Source organism: Theropithecus gelada, chromosome 14 (genome assembly GCF_003255815.1).
Source record: "Theropithecus gelada isolate Dixy chromosome 14, Tgel_1.0, whole genome shotgun sequence".
Classification (NCBI taxonomy): Eukaryota; Metazoa; Chordata; class Mammalia; order Primates; family Cercopithecidae; genus Theropithecus; species Theropithecus gelada.
Genome location: NC_037682.1, coordinates 92,323,193 through 92,343,704, shown reverse-complemented (window position 1 = coordinate 92,343,704; position 20,512 = coordinate 92,323,193). Strand labels below are relative to the sequence as shown.

At 34.8% G+C, this 20,512-nt stretch overlaps 1 protein-coding gene across 2 annotated transcripts in view; it reads right to left on the bottom strand.

Annotated features, from left to right (window-relative positions):
* Positions 1-1,766: 1,766 nt before the first annotated feature.
* Positions 1,767-20,512, bottom strand: part of CNTN5 (contactin 5) — a 1,331,129-nt gene continuing 1,312,383 nt past the window's right edge. For both annotated transcript variants that reach the window (XM_025357811.1, XM_025357810.1), the window contains 2 exons: positions 10,127-10,295; positions 1,767-4,553 (listed from right to left, as the gene is read on the bottom strand). In XM_025357811.1, the coding sequence (XP_025213596.1) occupies positions 4,450-4,553; positions 10,127-10,295 (273 nt within the window). In that variant the 3' untranslated portion in view covers positions 1,767-4,449. The remainder of the gene's footprint in view (positions 4,554-10,126; positions 10,296-20,512) is intronic.

The following is a 20,512-nucleotide window of genomic DNA, read 5'->3' as shown; positions in this document are numbered from 1 at the left end:
CCACTGTGAAAAGCAGTTTGGAGACTTCTCAAAGAACTTAGAACTACCATTTGACCCAGCAATCCCATTACTGGGTATATATCCAAAAGAAAACATCATTCTGCCAAAAAGACAAGAGGCACTTACATGTGCATCATAGCACTGTCCCCAATAGCACAGAAATGGAATCAATCAATCAATGTGTCCAACAATGCATGGATAAAGCAAATGTGGTACGTATTAGGCATGGAGTACTATACAGCCATAAAATGAACAAAATCATGTCCTTTACAGCAACATGGATATTGCTAGAGGCCATGATCCTAAGTGAATTAATGCAGGATCAGAAAACCAAATACCACATGTTCTTACTTATAAGTGGGAGCTAAATATTAAGTACTCATTGACACAATCATGGCAATAACAGAAATTTGGTACTGCTAGAGCTGGGAGAGAGGGAGATTATAAAGGTTGAAAAGCTATCTATTGTGTATTATGTTCAGTACCTGGGTGACAGGATCATTAACACCCCAAACCAGCATCATGCAGTATATCCAGGTATCAAACCTGTACATGTAACCCCTGAATCTAAAATAAAAGTTAAAAAAGGGAGAAAAATTACAATTTACCCGCCGTTTGGTTGATATTTAGGTTCATTTACTTCCATTTATTCTCAATGTTAGGAGATTGCTTTATTTTTTCTTTTGGTTTAAAGTTTAATCTAAACCATTTGTGTAGTTCCAAAGTCAAAACTATGAAAAAGTACTGTACATTGAAAAAGAGTTTGCTTGCATATTTGTTCCTGCATCCCATTCTCTCCCTCCTTAATTGGTAATACTTTTTTATTAGTCGTTAGTTTATGCTTGTATTATTTCTTCTTCAGAATATTAGTAAATGTGTTTGTATTTTACACAAAAGGGGTCATACATTTACTCTTCTGTACCTTGTTTTATCCACTTAAAATTGCATATTTTTGTATATATTTTAGGAATAGATAGATCCCTAGGTGTGGATATGCTAGGTCAAAGGGCAAATCCATATAAAATTTTACGAGATATTGACAAATTTCCTTTAATAGAGTTGTATTATTTTGTGGCTGAGAAGATTTTAAAAACAAGGATTTCCTAGTCTCAGATCTACTGAATCAGAACTTGCAGATAGGGTTTCTCAGCTGTGTTGGATGATTACCCAGGTTTGGGGAGTTCATTCCAAAGGAAATTTTAAGGCTGACAATGTATTGCTCATTTGATATGTGTTAGGTACTGTGCTAGACACTGGTGAGAGAAATTCCAAGAAAAATATATTTTTCCCTGGGCAATCCCAGTGACTGGATAGTTGGAGAGAAGCATTTAAAACAAATCATTATAATGTGATTATTGGTATAGTTGAGATGTATAACGGGGTTAAGGGACAAAAAAAGAGTCAATGCCTATGAGAATTGTACCTAGAATAGATTGGGATTAACTGTTTATAATAAAAGCAGAAGTAAGCATTTAGCAAATTATTTATGAAACTGACTTAATGTAGTCTCTTTTCCTGAAAAGAAAATAGTGAGTTTAACCCTGAACTTATCCCATCTGTATTTGCTTCATTTCTTGTTTTATTTTTTGATATAGCTTCAAATTTTCAAGTTGGGTCTTCCATGGACATTTCTGGAGATTTTTGAACCTAAAATCATAACAGCATAAATAATGATATTTCAGTGTTAAAATCAGACCATAATCATTGGCATTCTGTGCTCTGCATAAAATAAATAATGTCATTCATATAGTTGACAGGAGAAAAGATAAAAGTCAATAAAAAGAGAATTATTTATTAAAAAGATCTAATGTTACAAGAACAGTACACAGAACTATTATTTGACTGTGCCTTCCACATGGTATATACCTTATATATAGTATATATACAGATCGTACACAGTATATTTAACAGTTTGACATGGGGTCCACAGTACCTTCATTTGGGTATGCAAAACTTTTGCTTTCATGAAATTTCGAATTATAAGGACTGTTGCTTTCTTCATATTCAATTGACATTATATAAAAATACAGTCTCTTTAGTGATTTAAGACTGTGGTTACTATCCCATAGAAGAAAAAATTCAGTACTGTAGCTGAAAAATAATGTACCTTGATAAGAATGCTCTTCTGATTTCTACAAAGTAACAGATATGTAGCACATAAGTACATAAACATTGAAAACCTGTTTTCTAAATAGGTTTATGATGCAAAATACATATTCTGTGTATGTTAAGTAAAAACATTCCATATCTCTGATTCCTGTAAGAATACAACATCAGACATTCTATGTGTAAATACTGTCAGATATGTACCATCCGTCAGCTAATTAAAAATATTGGTTAAATTTGTCATTTTATTTGTTTAATATTTTACTGGGCTTTGCTTTCTGAGAGTGTAAGTAAGAAGTTGATTCTTAAAGTCCTTCACTAAATCTGGTTTACATCACCATGGAAAATGAAGACAATGGCTTGATTCATGAAATACATAAAATTATTTTGCATTAAAAATATTCTTTCTGCCTTTTTTTTTCCAGATGCACAATTCATTCATGAAAGTTACACTATACTTGGGAGAGCTCATGTTTTGTCAGCTAACCAATTAAGCATCCCTGTTTTTGCAAAGTCCAAAGTCCAGCTTCTCCCACTTTAAAGGAGGTGTTCAAGAAAGGCTACTTAGTCATAATTACTTACTTACAGGCTTAAATATTTACCATCTGTAGTACTTACTATAATATCTATTGACCGAGTCTTTCTTTTAACTCATTTCTTATTTGTTTAGGGTGTCTTACATAATTTGCCCCCAAGAGAATATGTAACCTACATACAGACTTTTCCTGTGGCTCTGAAACTATTATTTTAGGATGTTGAGAACAGAAACTTCAATCACTCCTCTGATTCTACAAGGATTAACCTTGAGAGCTAGCAATTTGAGCTCCATATTGTTTCATTTTGCTTGTTATTAATGAAGCAAATACAATTAACAAGTTTAAAGTATATAAAATTATAAAATTATTTTTTGTTCTCATGTTAACATCACCTATAAAACCATAATTTTTCCAGGCTCTTCTCTGGCATATGACTTTGCAGTAACTGTCCTTTCCTGCATTTGCATGGGTATGATGCCAACTCTGGCACATTCTTATGTTTGTTAGAACTTCTTTAAGATATCTTCAAGTAGAAAATTTTCATCTCATTTTCCAACAGCTCTCTAAGAGCTCTCAGGCTCAAGTTGACTGTTCGAAATAGCAAATAAGGATTACTTCCCAAGCCACAGAATCAAACAGTGCATAGCTGGCTAGACTAGCTGAATCCCTGTACTGATGCCATGTTTCCACAGCTTAATTAAAAATTCAATTTATCCAAGAGAGACTGTCTTTATTTTACTAGTTGATTTTATCAGTGGTATGTGATGCATGGAACTGTTTTTAAAAATCAAAATTTATTTGTTATGCTTGAACCATTTTAATCTACAGACTATGCATAATTATTTGCACAACACATTTTCATTGTCCTTAAAATTTTTGCAAAATTTTGCAATTAGAAGAAAACCTTGGACCTAATTCAACATCTGCTTTGGCAGTAGGTAAAGAAATGGAAACGCTGTGTCCCATACTCTTCTCATTTTTAAGTTAGCACCCGTGGCAGCATGTCTGCAGTTTTTAGTGATCATATTTTTTGGTGCTGTTAAACCATCTTTTATTATTAAAAATAAATATTTATTATATTTGCTGCTAGATAACATAGTACTTTATGAAAAACAATAGCACTAAAATTCATTTGGACTCAGTTTCTATTTATCTTGCACTAATGTAAATGGCTTATTCCCTACCCTAATAACTTGCTCTAGGGGTGCATATAGAATAGCATATTGACAAATCTTGCTATTTCACTATGCAATCATACAATATTTTTCAAGAAAATTTTTGTGTACTTATCTTATAATGGACCACATCACTGAAGCATTTTTCATCTTTCCTGCTGGTTTGGAAATTGAGATATTCAGCCAAAGGGAAAATGAAAAATACTGAACTCAGTCTTAAGCAAACTTTTCATTCTCACTTTTGCATTTGTCTTAAAACAGATCTGCTAAAGGCCAGTTACTTAACAAATGGATGGCACACACTCGTAGTCATAGATATAAAATAAAATCCAAACATATTAAAAAAGTAAAGAATACATTTGACAGAAATTACCTTTGCTTACAAAAATTCATTACATACAATCTGCATATTTTTACTGGACTAAGAACTGTCCTCTCCATTTACAAAAACCAAAGAGAAACCTGATGGATAAGTAATATTTCCCCCCTAACCTCCTGTGAGTTCACCATGTATAGTTCCAAGTTTTTAAAGCTCAAGCTCATCTCAGGATCCTGGTTCTCCACTTACACTACACTCTATTCACTGCTGTTATCAAGCTAAAGCGAACAAAAGCAAATTAAGTCAGCGGTTTTCACCAGGAGGCTGAAGGAATCATCAATGCCAAGAGCAACGTGACTGATGATGAAGATGTGGAGAGAGTGTGAAGGGTCGACTGAGCACTTGTGATTTTTCCACCTGTGAAAAAAAAAGCATCAAATGGAGCAAATTATTTTGGTTTTGCTTGAGCTAGGCCAGAATTGCTTTTAGTATGTAAGACTAATGAGTGCAAGATTGGTCCTGTTTCTGATAAGAGTGTTCTTTGTATTTATAAAATCAGACATTATCTGAGGTTCCCAAAGTTATATAGAAGGGACGAGGATATATGAGATATTGTATTGAAAAGGTGATGTCATGTCTAACAAATACATCCAATCAGGAGATTTAATTTTCACCAATGATGAAAATATTCCAAATTCAGATATAAAAATAAAATAATTTTGATAGTGCACAGTTCGGAAAATGGAGCAAAAATAACAAAAGCTTGTGGCAATATGAATTCCTAATTTACAGTCATGAGCTGCATAATGACATTTCAGTCCATCATGGACTACATATTTGATGGTGGCCCCGTGAGATCATTATAGAACTGAAACATTCCTATTGCCTAGTAATGTTGTAGCAATTATAACATTGTAATGCAATACGTTACTCAGATATTTGTGGTGATGCTGGCGTAAACAAACCTGTTCTGCTAGTTATATGAACGTATAATGTACGGTATTTAATTGATAATGGTAACAAATGATACCTGTTATTTGGCTTATGTATTTACTATTTTTTTTTTTTTTTTTTTTTTTTTTGAGATGGAGTCTTGCTTTGTCGCCCAGGCTGGAGTGCGGTGGCGCCATCTCGGCTCACTGCAAGCTCCGCCTCCCGGGTTTACGCCATTCTCCTGCCTCAGCCTCCGGAGTAGCTGGGACTACAGGCGCGCACCACCAAGGCCCGCTAACTTTTTGTATTTTTAGTAGAGACGGGGTTTCACCTTGTTAGCCAGGATGGTCTCGATCTCCTGACCTCGTGATCCGCCCGCCTCGGCCTTCCAAAGTGCTGGGATTACAGGCGTGAGCCATTGCGCCCGGCCCTGTATTCACTATTCTTTTAGTAATTATTTTAGTGTACTCCTACTTACAGAATAACAGTTAACTGTAAAACAACTTCAGGCATGTCCTTCGGAAGGGCTTCCAGAAGGAGGCATTATTATCACAAGAGATGATAACTCCATGCGTATTATTGCCCCTGTAGACCCGCTAGTGAGACAGGATGTGGATATGGAAGACCAATATTGATGATTCTGACCTAGGGCTAAGCCTACACTAATGTGTATATTTGTGTCTTAGTTTCTAACACAACAGTTTAAAAGGAAAATAATATAAAATAAAATAAAAATATTAAAAAGTTTATAGAACACAGATATAAAGAAAATGTTTTTTACATCTGTATTATGTATGTGTTTTAAGTGTTACCACAAAAGAGAGAAAAAGTTAAAAAATTTAAAAAATTTATAAAGTAAAACAGTTACAGTAAGCTAAGTTTAACTTATTAGAGAAAAAATTGATTTTATAAATGTAATATAAATATAGCCTAAATATACAGTGATTATAAAGTCTACGACAGTGTACAACAAAGTCATAGGCCTTCACATTCACTTGGCAATCACTCAGTGACTCACCCAGAACTTACAACCCTGCAAACTCTGTTCCTGTTAAGTGCCCTATAGAGGTACACCATTTTTTATCTTTTATACTGACTGTATCTTTACTGTAATTTTTCTATGTTTAGATACACAAATAGCATTGTGTTACAATTACCTACAGTATTCAGTGCAGAATCATGTTGTATATGTCTATGGCCTAGGAGCAATAGGCTATACCATATGCCTTAGGTGTGTAGTAAGCTATACCATCTAAGTTTGTGTAAGCATACTCTATGATGTTCACACAGTGAAATTGCCTAAGGATGCATTTATCAGAACTTATCCTCATCATTAAGAAATACATGACTATGATTACTCTAGTAAATTTTAAAATCTAATAACATTATTTTATTTACTGAATTTATTGATGTGTCCTTGATTGACTGTTTCAGTTGAGTGAGCTTAAATTCTAGGTTCTCATGCCAAACTTTGCAAAACATGGTGATCTTTCATCACTCTTTCTTACACCCAGGAGAGGTTCTTTTATGAGACTAAAACATTGTATGCAGCTAATATATTAGAATCGCTTTGGGATTAAACTGACTGATCCAAGGTTGATTAGTCTGAAGTAGTTTTAATAGCCCTACATAACCACAAACGAAATGACTTTTAGATGTTAACTTCAGGAACAGTTCTTCAAGCCAGAAGCCTTCTGAAGCATCATGATCATAATTGATTATTTAATAAACGCTTATTGTATGTCACATACTGTACAAAGCCTTTTATATATGTTATCTTAATTGATCCTCAACATTCCTATAGGGTAAATACAATTATTTATTCCCCTCTTGCAGATGGAGCTGGGGCTTAGAAAGGCTGTAAACTTGCTTAAAGTAAGTGAGGTAGGAGTTAGTGGATTTAGATACTTGTGTATTATCTCTCTTAAAACAATGATTGACCTTAGTTAAAACCCTAATAATAATAATATAATCTACTACCCAATTGCTGAAATCTTCTGTCAAGGTAATCCTCTCTGGCTAGACTGAGTGTAATGGGATTTGGGGGGTAATTTTAGTTGCAAAGATAGAGTCTGAATTTATTTTCTTGATACTTAAGAGCCAGAGAATAATTTGGTAAACACACACATGCGCGTGCGTGCACACACACACACACACAAATGCAAAAACCAGTAAGTCTTTGAAAACTTTTACAGCTAATACACTACTAGAACTTATCAATCAACATATTGGAGAATGTTGCATATATTTCAACTTGTACAAAATGGGGTTGTTGTGAAGCATATAGCCACTTGTGAACCATAAGAAAGGCAAGATGACAAGACTCACTGGAGTCGTATGTGCATGCTTAATAAATAAAAAATGTGAAAACATCCTTTCTAGTTATTGGGAGTGGCTGCATCTTAATTTACATGACACTTTTATAAAAATATCTCACTTTCAGAATGCTAAGTAGGGTCTGTATCTCAAATTCCAAATAGAATCTACAAAACTAAAACATATTAATTTGATATAGCAAAGCAACCCCACAAAACAACAGAAAGAACAATATTAGACTAAGTTCTAGCCTCAGCTATAAAACTAACTAGCTGTTTCACTTGGGCAAGTCATTTGATACCTTAGGCATTTGGTTTTCACAATATGATAAAAATGAAACCAATCATGACTCAGAGTCTGAGTCTAAGGTAGACAATAGTGTTAAGAGTTTCCTCTATTGAAACTCAGGAAGTGGGTTGCACTGATCAAAATGTTATTAACTGAAATATAAAAGTTGATAATTTTTTTTCTTGGCATAGAAGTTACAATTTAAAATATCAATGGGAGAATTAAGATATCATAAGTACTTCCAAGGTTGAGGCTGATCTTATTCAGATAATACTATAGAATCTGATTGTGTTAGAGTTGAAAGTAACCTTAGAGAGTCAGAGAAGAATAAAATACCTAACTCAAAAGTTTGCTGGAAAGATAAAATAATATATAGAAAACACTTAGTTTAATGCCAGGAACACAATGAGGTCTCAGTAAATGCTCACTGTATTGCTGTCTAGGAATTTGACGTGCTGAAGCAAGAGGAAGGTTGTCGTATATTTTGCTTTTCAGGAAATAGTCTTTTAAGATGCTCTTGAAAATTCAGCTCCCTCATCTGAACAGTTCAATTGTGAAATAATTAATGCGGAGATATAACTGTTCTTGCTGTTGAAACTATACTTTCATAAATGAATCATAAAGCATATTAAATTTTCATGTGAGCACAATAAAATTTAAATTCTTAAATCTTTTCACCAGAATTTCTGAAAAAGTCAGATTTCTCCCATCTTATGTTTTGTATTTTTAACTAGTCATTTAAAAATACTTTTAGGTGTACTGAAAAGTCATGAGACTAAGGAATTCACCCGGATTCCTTAAATGTTGACAGTTTATCATTCTCGCTTTATTGTTATTTCTATACCTACATCCATTTTTCTGAAACATTTGAAATGAAATTTCAGATATGATGTGCCTTTTCCTCTAAATATTTTAATGTATAGTTCCTAAAAATAAGGCTTTTAACAATATAACCACAGTACAGTTTAAAAAAAATAAATTAATGTTGATGTAATATCTAATTTACAGGTATGCAAATCTTATCAATTATCAATAATGTTCCTTATCCTGTATTTTTATGTGAGACCTTATCAAGTATCATAACTGGCAGCTAAATTATGAGGACATATGGACATATAGAGGGGACCAGCGCACACTAGGGTTTATCAGAGGGTGGAGGTTGGGAAGAGGGAGAGGATCAGGAAAAATAACTAATGGGTACTAGGGTAAATACCTGGGTGATGAAATAATCTGAACAACAAAACCCCATGATACAAGTTTAACTGTGTAACAAACCTGGACATGTACCCCTGAACTTAAAAAGTTAAAAAAAAATTATCAAGTATTATGTCAATAGCTTTTCCTCAAAGTTCCAGTCTGTTTCATTCTTTTCTGCACTGTATTTATCTCCCATTTCATGGTGGCATAAAAGAAATCACAAGCAATGCCTCTGGTCTGATTTCAAGTTGATGAGTAAGTTAAATAGCACAGGGCCACATACACAGCATGACGGGACACTTCCCTGTAGGTTGATAATTCTGCTTGGGAATGATTGCTTAACAAATGATGTTCCTAATTACCCACTAATTGTAATGAGAAAATGTTATATAATGTCCTCATAAAATTGTCTAATACTTTTAAAATCAGAAATTTGCATATCTAAATCTTTTGCTGCTTTTTTTGACTACCTCTATGAAATGGTTACTTTATTCTAAATTTCTAAAATCTCGCTTCCTTTAATCAGTTTTTCCTTTGCTTATATAATAATGATGGTGGTGGTGAAGATACGTGGTTTTGGAAACAATCATACCCAGGTCTTTATCCTGGTTCTGAAACTTAGTAATAGTGTGGTCTTAGGCAAATTACTTAAACGTTTTCTACAAAACAGTAAAAATGTCACCTATCTCATATGATTGTTACTAAAATTAGATGATGTATGTAAAGCACTTTTGACCATGCCTGACATATAATAAGGGTCAGTGAAAGCTAGCAGTTATTAATATTGCTAATAATAATGTTCAATAAAATTTATAATTTGTTTGGAAATCAATAAATATGACCAAATTTTAATTTTAAAAGCTTCCCTTTAAACTCCTTATTTTCTAACAATAAAGGCAATCAAAACAACAGAAACGTAGGTATGTCAAAACCAGTGTAATATCAGTTTAAAAGCCATACTCCAAAAACCAAATGGCCAGCAAGGTACTACTTGAGACCAGGACAGGCAACGACATTTCACAAATCAGTACATTCTAATGAAAATGTCAACTCCTTTCTAGATTTGTAGAAATTCTGCAATTGTGAGCAGATTACTGTGGTTCATATTAATCAGAAGATAATATAAAAATCAAAGAGGAGAAACCCCTCAACATCTCTGAACCGTGAAATCTATCACATCCTCAATTTTGATGAGTTTCATACCATCTTGTAATTGTTGGTTGTCAGCAAATTAAACCTACTATGTCAAAACTCACCTGAATATGATGGTACCCTAATTTGAGAACTAGCTGTTCCATCTCCTCCTTCACTATATGCTCGAACTTCAATAATGTAGATTCCAGCATCTGGGAGTGGTACTACTGCTTGAAGTTTCTGTGTTTCAATAACTTGGCTGTTGCTGTGACCCTCTTGCCTATAAAAAACCTATGAGTAACAACAGAGGTTTAGACATTTGATATGAAAGATTACAAATGCACATTGACTACCTACTGAGCACCACATTCTGAGATAAGCACAAGAAGCTTACAGTTTAGACAGATACACAAGCAAATGTAATGCATGTGCAATGTACTGCAGTAGAAGTATACAAAAGGGCCATGGAGGTACAGAAGAGAGTTTCATTTTGTCTAGGGGTTTAGTGAAGGCCTTCCAGAAGAAGTGATGTCTGAACTACATATTTAAATATGATACAGTGGACCACTTGGAGAAAGGGAGGAGAATTCCAGAAAGAGATAAGATAAAATGAATAACTACATCTAAGCAATAAGGAACAATGGCATGAGGGTAGGGAATGGAGAGGGGATATATGGGAATAGCGAGGAATGAGGCTAGAGAAGTAGGGAGAGAGGAGGCAGATCATGGAGAGTCTGTTGTGCTTGGTTATTGAAATGAACAATATTGTAAGGGAGTTTAGAAAGCTCATCTTCAAATAGCTTGAAAGGAGTAAAGAGAAAATTTGTTAAACATATAAATAATAAATCCTTAACGATGTAGGAAACAATTGAAAGTGAAAATTTTATTTTTTCAATTTTTACTTTTATAGTGGTTTGCTTTTTGGTAAAATCAGCATTTGGATACATTGTATAGCAAGGCTAAAGCTTTTTAGACATCTGTTGTGGTATCATAATTAAACATGCATGCACGGAAAACAGAATTTTGGAACTGCAAATCAGGACACAGGATAATCCTTTGTTTACATATTAAAAAATGACGTCCATAAAGTTTAGGTGACTCGTACAAGACCATGTGGCTAGTTAGGGTAGAAATCTCATCAGAAGATTTATATTTGATAATCACTTCAGAGCTATTTTACTATATTGTACTTTTACTCATGTGCCTCCAAAAATAGTCAAGTAAAATTTTTTTGGTATAGTCAAGTAGCAGCAGTTAAGATGTGTTTAAATGTGTTTTTATTCAGGTTCATTCTTCTTTGTGCTTTTTCATAATTGGTGTTATAAGTATGTAATAGAAAGAAAAATGGCTTTGTATTCATACAGATCTGGATACAAAACAACTTCCTACAAAACATAGCAAAAGAAAACGAAATCGCCTATACCATCCTGGCTGGGAAAATTTGGGCAAGTTACTAACTTCTGTAACTTCAATTTATTCTACTGTATGGTAGAGATAATAACAATTTTAGGGTTTTTAGGGGAGTAAAATGAGAAAGTGCATGTAGAATACCTAGCACAGGACCTGGTGCGTGATAAGCTTAATAAGAGAAAGCTACTCCTTCTGTTGCCATCATTGTTTATTCACCGTTAAAGGGTTGGTATTTCGAGTGCATCATACAATATGAACTGACTTGGGAAATTAGACAAAAATCGACATATCTTTTCTTATGGAAAATGTGTTTTGAGCTTGAATTAACTTACATACAAAAAACCCAAACAATTCTTTAGAGAAACAGTATTTCCACATATTGAAGCTTGCGTGTACTTGATCCCTCTGAATTCTAGTAATAAACGATCCCTCCATTTCACTTCCTTTTTTTTTTTTTTTCCATTTAATTTTAAATCTACTTCACGTTCTTGGGAGGGAAGTGAATTCTCCATTTAAGTGTGATGTGCAAAAATGGCATCTATTGAAATCCTTATTATAAAGGATGCTATAGTCTCAGTGTAAATGTAAGTTGATAACAGTATCACCAAACATTTACTGGACATCTCATGCAGGCCGGGCATGAGTGCTATATACTGGAGATTCATCATAGAATAAGATCACATGGTTATGGTCTTCCTGGCATTTATAGTCTAATATTGAAAGCAGACAAACAATGCAATGAAGCATGATATGTACTGCAGTGGGAAATATATTTGATGCTATAGTAATGCACAAAGTGGGTACTTAGTCAAGATTGGGGAAATCGAGAACACTTCCTGGAGGATGCCTTAAGCAGCTTTTGTCTTAAAATGTGACAAATATATTTGCATGGAGCATCGTGATGAATTAGAATTCTGATCATGTGAGGTAATTGGAAAGCAAATTTATGGGAATGGGAAAGTATGTAAATTGGTGAGGATTGGCAGGAGAGTGACTATTTTAGAGGACACTGTTATTATGATTCAATAAATTACAATTCTTATGACAAAGAAAAATACATCCAGCAATGCATATCTAATGTTCTAGAGTTGAAGAAAAATTTGTGGATCAGTTGAGATTTAGGATTAAAAGGTAAAGACAGGGAAAAAAATCAGTGGTATCAAAAGGAGTCTGAGATTAAGTGTGGCCTTTTAGCAATATATCCAGGGAGATGGAGTGCTAAACATATATGTAGATCTACTAAGTGAAAAGATACATTAAATTAATAGTTAATCTTCAGTGCTTTAGAGAATATTGGCTCATTTAAAAATCCTGATTTAGAAAAGATGAATGAGAATGAGAACTATGAGAAGGTTAAGGAGTTATCAAGACATGTAAAAAAATAGTTATTGACAGTAAGGAGTCCAGTGAGTTCTTAGAGAATATGGACATTCATAGATTGACAGTTGCAATGACAGCTATGTTTATGTATAAAGGAAATTGTGTAATGTATTGTGTCAAGGCTATTCTCAAATTTTGGTATTAAAAAAAAAAAAAACCGGAGGGCAGTGGGTTATCCAAAGAGATGATCCTAAATAGAAAATGTGGTATTGCTATTCTCAAAAGCTTGATCTGGAAATGGCTATTCTATATGTTTGATGGTAGTAGAATATTGAGGTGAGTGTGCTAAACATATAACAGAATAAAGTTTTGCTGGTTATACCTAAACTACTCCTGAGAAGGATGGCTCATATTAAGAGAAAAGCCTATTCCTCTACTGAGCATCTTGGAAAGAGTTGATGGGTACAACTGCCCTTCATAAAACAGGGTGAGGAATCTACAGCCTCAGTCACAATGGGATGGGTAGGAAGGAGTCAGTATGACAATGGAAGTTAGATAAATAGAAGCTGGGAGACACAGTTTCAGTGAGAAGTCACTGCATGAAGGTTGGCTGAACACAGTTATAACGACAAGACTTTCTTTTGGGCCCTTTGCAGATGTTTGCTTGTATGTTGTTCCTTTCTAACTCTATCTCTCCGGCATTTTCAAAAAGTCTGCTTCATATATATGCTGGATATGACATGAGCCATTTCTGTTTGAATTATTTAAAATTCTGAAAAATTTCAGGCATAAATGAATGTAAAGAGGATACTATAATGAACCTTATTTAAAAAGACTCATATATGACTTAACTTGGATGATAGGTAAATGAGGATGATAGGTAAACACAGAAAAGAAGGCTGAGTCTCATATTTAGAGTGACTATAAGATGAAGGGGCCGGGCGCGGTGGCTCAAGCCTGTAATCTCAGCACTTTGGGAGGCCGAGACGGGCGGATCACGAGGTCAGGAGATTGAGACCATCCTGGCTAACACGGTGAAACCCCGTCTCTACTAAAAAAAAAATACAAAAACCTAGCCGGGCATGGTGGCGGGCGCCTGTAGTCCCAGCTACTCGGGAGGCTGAGGCAGGAGAATGGTGTGAACCCGGGAGGCAGAGCTTGCAGTGAGCTGAGATCCGGCCACTGCACTCCAGTCTGGGCGACAGAATGAGACTCCGTCAAAAAAAAAAATAAAATAAAATAAAAAAAATGTGAAGGAAGAGCTGCAGAATAAAAGAAATCAGAGACTAGAGTGGCTATAGACTACAGTTCCCAAGAAGCTGGAGAAATACAGGGAAGGGCCTCAAACTTCCAGTGGGTATGTAAAACAGTATCAACCCAAGTGTACATATATCTCAGGAATCTGGAAGCTCAGCTGATATCTCAGTTGCATAAACAAATGAGAACCTCTGTTTGTATCTGATATGGTTTGGCTGTGTTCCCTCCCATATCTCCTCTTGAATTGTAGCTCCCACAATGCCCACGTTTTGGGAGGGACCTGGTGGGAGGTAATTAAATCATGGGGGCAGGTCTTTCCCATGCTATTCTCATGATAGTGAATAAGTCTCATGAGATCTGACTGTTTTATAAAGGGGAATTTCCCTGCACAAGTATTATTCTCTTGTCTGCTGCCATGTGAGACATTGCTTTCATCTTCCACAATTGTGAGGCCTCTCTAGCCACGTGGAACTGTGAGTCCATTAAAACTCTTTCTTTTATAAATTGCTCAGTCTTGGGTATGACTTTATTAGCAGTGTGAAAATGGACTAATACAGTATTGATGGATTGTGTAATAACTAATAAACTTTGGGCCTGATTTTCTTCTATTTGCCCCAGCTTTGTAAACAGGTAAAAAGTAAAGGTGGGTGAGGGGAGGTATATGGTGAAGGGGTTGTATACCTAGGAAAGGCTATTTTCTAGATATAGACTTGAAAAACTAATAGTTTTCACTTGGATTATAGCCTGAGGTCCTGAATTCTTTCTAACTGCTTGAGTATTTTCTGAAGGGATAACAGTTTCTGTTTGTGGGGAAGGGGACATTTGCTGAAGTGAAAGCATAGCCCCTGAACATTCAGTTTTATTTTCCCTTTCACTCAAGCATAAGTCTGTGTGAAGAAAATAAGGTGGAGATAAAATGGTTGTTTTACTTTATAATCTGGGTAAAGTACTTTCATGGTGTAAAGAAAAAAAATTTCCATTTTCAAGATCATTAAAAATTATGGCTGAATATACTTTAGTCCATATGTTTCTTTTTGGCATTTCTTTAGTAACACCAGTAATGGTGAGTCTTACATCATGTGCTACAATTAGTAAGGATTCTAGATAGAGACCCCAAATTATAGGAGTTGTATAAATAAAATGTTATTTGTTTAAAAACTTTTATTTGAAAACAATAAGTCAAGGTTGGAAAACTTTTATTTGAAGTTTTTATTTCACTTTCCCAATCATTTATAAATAATGTGTTAATAAAATAGGCAGTTGATTCTGAATTGGGGAATGTAAATACAACAGAATAAATAAAGTGACACGTTTACTGACCTGAGGAAAAGTAATAAATATGCTAAATAAATTACCAAATTGGATTCAACTTCTCAAATGGAAAGTTATTTTGAGTGGAAATAATTTGTATTATTATTTGGTACAATAAGGGGTGTCTGCAACAGATAATCCTTTCCAATATCTTGCTGGTTCTCTATGTGTCTCTGTTCCTTACTTGTTAATGGAAGGTGTGATATCTTGAAATTATTGCTATTAAATCTGAATTTCTTAAGCAAAATTCCAAGAAGCCCAGGATCTCTTAGACAATCTCAAAAATAAATCTGAAAAGTTTCACCACTAGGTACTGCTTAATGTTTATCTGAATGAATTCAATTTTAATGTGTTACCTATTGGGCAGTTATATATGGTTCAATTCCATCTATCTTTCATGATAGTCTTGGTCACTTTTAAAGGCTCTGACAAGATTTTGTGGTAGGGAGACCTCTTTTTTTTTTTCTCCTAACATCTGTTAACAAAATTTCTGTTATCATCTTTCTCTGGTAATATCTGGTAGTTACATATGTTGCTTACACCTCAATGTCTGAAATTGAGTAAGAAAGTAAGATCTGTGATGCTATGGTTTTAATGTGTCCCCTACAAAATCCAGGTGTTGCCAATGTGATAGTATTCAGAGGTGGGCCTTTAACAGGTGATTACATCATAAGGACTTCTTCCCTCGTGAATAGGATTAATGCCCTTATAAAAGAGGCTTCTCACGGCTGTTGGTCCTTTTGCCCTTCTGCCTTCTGCCAAGTGAGGACACAGTGTTCCTCCCCTCTGGAGGATGTAGCTTTTAAGGCACCATTGTGGGAACCAAAATTGGACCCTCATCAGACACAGAATTTGCTGGAGCTTTGATCTTGGCACTCCTAGCCTTCAGAACTGAGAGAAGTAAATTTTTATTTTTTGTAAATAACCCAGTCCCAGATACCTGTTATAGCAGCACAAAAGGACTAAGACAATGCTTTCTTAGACAATGGGTGGCTCAAATGTCGAACTCTACTGTTTTATGCTACTTCTGTAGTTTACTTTTCAAGACTTTATTAATATAAGCTTTACAATTTTATAATGTACTGATAAACATTTTTATAGTGTTCTTATATTCCATGGAAAATGGCAAAATAACTTTTAAAATTCCTAGAAGTATCAATGCACATTTATTTGCCTGAAAGGAGTTCAACTACTAAAGATTAAAGGGCACTGTATTATTCCATTATATGATTTACTTTTTAAATTTTTTATTGATACATACTGAGGTACATATCTTCAGGGTAATATGATAATTTGATACATTTGTATCATGTGTAAAGATCAAATCAGGGTAATTGGGTTATCCATTACCTGAAATATTTATCTTTTTTTAATGCTAAGAACACTCAAATTATTCTCATCTAGCTATTTTTAAGTATACAATAGATTATTAACTATTGTTAATAGATTATTATCTTATTTCTTCTATCTTATAGTATATTTGTACCCATTGATTAACCTCTCTTTGTTCCTCACTCTCCTTTCCCCTTCCTGGTCTCTGATAACCACCAGTCTCTATTTGTATAAGATCCAGTTTGTAGTACATTTTTATCAGAATGTGTATACTGTATATAGCATCTTAACCCTATGAAAGAATCATTTATTACATTATTTATGAACTGAGTATAGGGCAAAAAAATCCACTTTTTCCTCCACATTTATTATGTTTTAATAACTTTCACAACCTAGAAGTCTCCCAGATAAATACTTTTCTAAGTTCTTCAATCTTAAACTGGACTTAACATAAAAGATGGAATATATAATCCCTGCATTTTAAACCTCAGGCTTTAATCCCAAGTTCTCAGCCTCAAACCTACACACAATAAACATTTCCACTGATCCTTCCTGCTTGCAAAAGTGAAGTAGTTTGCAAAGACAGCGTGAAGATTAAGTGACCTCCCTTTTTAATATTCCAATTAATTATGGAAACTCTCCCTTTCCCCAATTAGCAAGAAGTCTTCTGCCTCAAATGTTCCAAGAATCCTAGGGGCAAGTTCAGTCTTAACGGGTCGAGCCTGCCTCAAATGACCTTGTGGAAAGAGAAATGATTAGTGTCCTATGTCCCTATTTTATTAATTTTTGTAAGTGACACCCATTGTGCTTAAGAAGAGGTGGCCCGCTATTATAGTGGTGCCACTCGTGGTTGGCAGTAATTTTTGGGATGTAGTGGGAATCAAAAGGATTCCTAGTACAAAAGGCTTCTCCTTCTGAGTGTCATGCCCAGCCCTGGTCATTCTATATTAGTGTGCACCTCCGGATGGTATAGTTCTTTAACTGCTGTGTGGGGATCCTTGCCAAGGGTGCAGTAGCTCCCTTCAACATCATACTCAGAAGAGGGGCTCCAAGCTTGTGTTCTCTGGGTTATAGCTCTTTAGTTTATATTCTCAGCTATTATTTCTAAATATATATTCCTGTCCCATTGGGTCTGTGTCAGGAGGAGCTTTCATCCTTGGCTGCCCTGTGAAAAACCGCCCTCTGAGGAGAATCCAAACTCTGGGTTAAGCCCAGTCCAGTCTGAAGTCCCCTTTCCCTCAGGGATCCCTTTCTGTCAGCCGTTCTCTCAGTGAGGATTATCCCACTCTTCAGAAAGGTTCTGATAAGGTTTAGTTGCAAAGGAGAAGGTTTTGAGGTCCTATTCCATTTGTTATCAGCAGACTCCTTCTATAAGAATCAATTCTTCCTTCTCAGGGATATAAGAAAGTGCAACCATTTCAAGAAATAAAAGGGAAAAAATATCTTTGGCAATGTGTGCCTACTTGTCATTAATTTATACATTGAAAATGGATTATGCTAGTGATTCTTCCCCCAGCAACAAGGTATTCCAACGTGACTTGTGTTATCTTTATTAAGAGGGAACTGGAGGCAACTTTTCAAGATCAGTTTCTGTGTTAAAATTTTAAAAATTTTACCTAATGAGACATGCTCCTCCAATAACAGTAAGAAACGGTATCTGTTTTTTCATGAGAACATTTTACATGCCAAGCATTTTATACAAGTTCTTCTTTAGAAAATCCTGTATAATTTGTATTATTATTGCTATTTTAGCCATTTGTGATGTTAATAAAATAAAACTGAGAAAGTTTAAACAACTTGCTCAAATTACTCAACTAGGATTTGAGCTGAAGTCTATCTAAATCAGTGGCCAGTGATATTTTTTCCTCTAAACAACAACAAATGGCAAGGTTTTGCTGGAAAAAAAAATACATATTTGATAATACACATACATAAATAACTGCATAAGACATTTCTTTTTTTTTTTTCTTCTTTCTTTTTTTTTTTAAAATTTATTTATTATTATTATACTTTAAGTTGTAGGGTACATGTGCATAACGTGCAGGTTTGTTACATATGTATACTTGTGCCATGTTGCTGTGCTGCACCCATCAACTCGTCATTTACATCAGGTATAACTCCCAATACAATCCCTCCTCCCTCCCCCCTCCCCATGATAGGCCCCGGTGTGTGATGTTCCCCTTCCTGAGTCCGAGTGATCTCATTGTTCAGTTCCCACCTATGAGTGAGAACATGCGGTGTTTGGTTTTCTGTTCTTGTGATAGTTTGCTAAGAATGATGGTTTCCAGCTGCATCCATGTCCCTACAAAGGACGCAAACTCATCCTTTTTTATGGCTGCATAGTATTCCATGGTGTATATGTGCCACATTTTCTTAATCCAATCTGTCACTGATGGACATTTGGGTTGATTCCAAGTCTTTGCTATTGTGAATAGTGCTGCAATAAACATACGTGTGCATGTGTCTTTATAGCAGCATAATTTATAATCCTTTGGGTATATCCCCAGTAATGGGATGGCTGGGTCATATGGTACATCTAGTTCTAGATCCTTGAGGAATCACCATACTGTTTTCCATAATGGTTGAACTAGTGCATAAGACATTTCTATCTGGGCCAACATTATTCATCCATTCTAGAAACATTAGGAACAAGAAATAAGATAAAGTCATTGCCTTTGAGGACTTCAGTCTGTTTGGGGAGACAGTTATATATAAAAAGTAAGAACAATGACTGGGATAGAGGTGTCAAATGTGAACAAAGAGTAGTGGCACCCAGCCTGGGATCCCTACGCCCAAGCTCAATCGAGTATTTTTCTAGTTATATGGTATTTCTCTATTCTCACTTGAAAGGTACTTAAACCTTATGAGCCTTCCAGTTGACCATACATGTTTATCTGGTTTTCTCTTGCATTCTGCTTTGCCTCTCTAGTTTGGGATATTGTTCATTATAGTTCTAATGATTTTAGATTGATTCTTGAATGGTCCATCATATTTCTCACCTAACTGCTATCCCTAAGCATTAAACAGTATATTTGCCTAAGAGGAGAAGTTGTGAGGATATGGTCTTTTGGGGAACGGTATAGAAAGAGAGGAGTAAGGGAATGGTATAGAAAATGACCCAACTGACCTCGCTGCAAAAGATCAAATTCAATATTCCCGAGCATTACTGACGGATTTGTGTGTGTGTGTGTGTGTGCGCGCGCGTGCGTATGTCTGTGATCTAATTATAGTAGGTAACAAATGCTAGTTTGTGTAATATAATATTAATGGAAATCAATTTAAAATATTACATTTATAACTTCGGTTTTTAGCTCCTCAAATTTTAGCATTTTATATGTTGAATACTGTGTTACCATCTCTGATAGTTGAAAACCACTTATAATGATACCTTCCAGTCTAAATATTATCACTGAAATATTTTAAACTATTATACTTAACATATTAAAAATATTGTGAATATTCAACTAATGATTCTGTGTGAAGTTTAATGCAACAAACAGAATGTGACATTATAGAACAAGAATTTGAAATTAAGCCAATTCAATACATAGATCACATATATTTAAAAATCAGATAACAGAGTTATTTTTCAAAAACAAACTGCACATGTTATCAAATTTCCAGATCTTACTGTCACATAACAGAATGACTGTATGTAAATGCTGGGTCTGTTTTGGAGCTTGCTGTGTCTTTCCCTAGATTTTTTGTTTTCTATCTAGTGTTCTGGTCCTTGCATTTTTCTTTTCTTCTTCTGTTTCCTTGCTAATAGAAAATCTTTCCACTAAAACGAAATGGTCCTGTATTTGTCAGCTGCCAGCAAAATTAGTCTCCTGGAGGCATATGCCAGAATTCTCTGCCCAAATTCTGCTGGTCCTAAT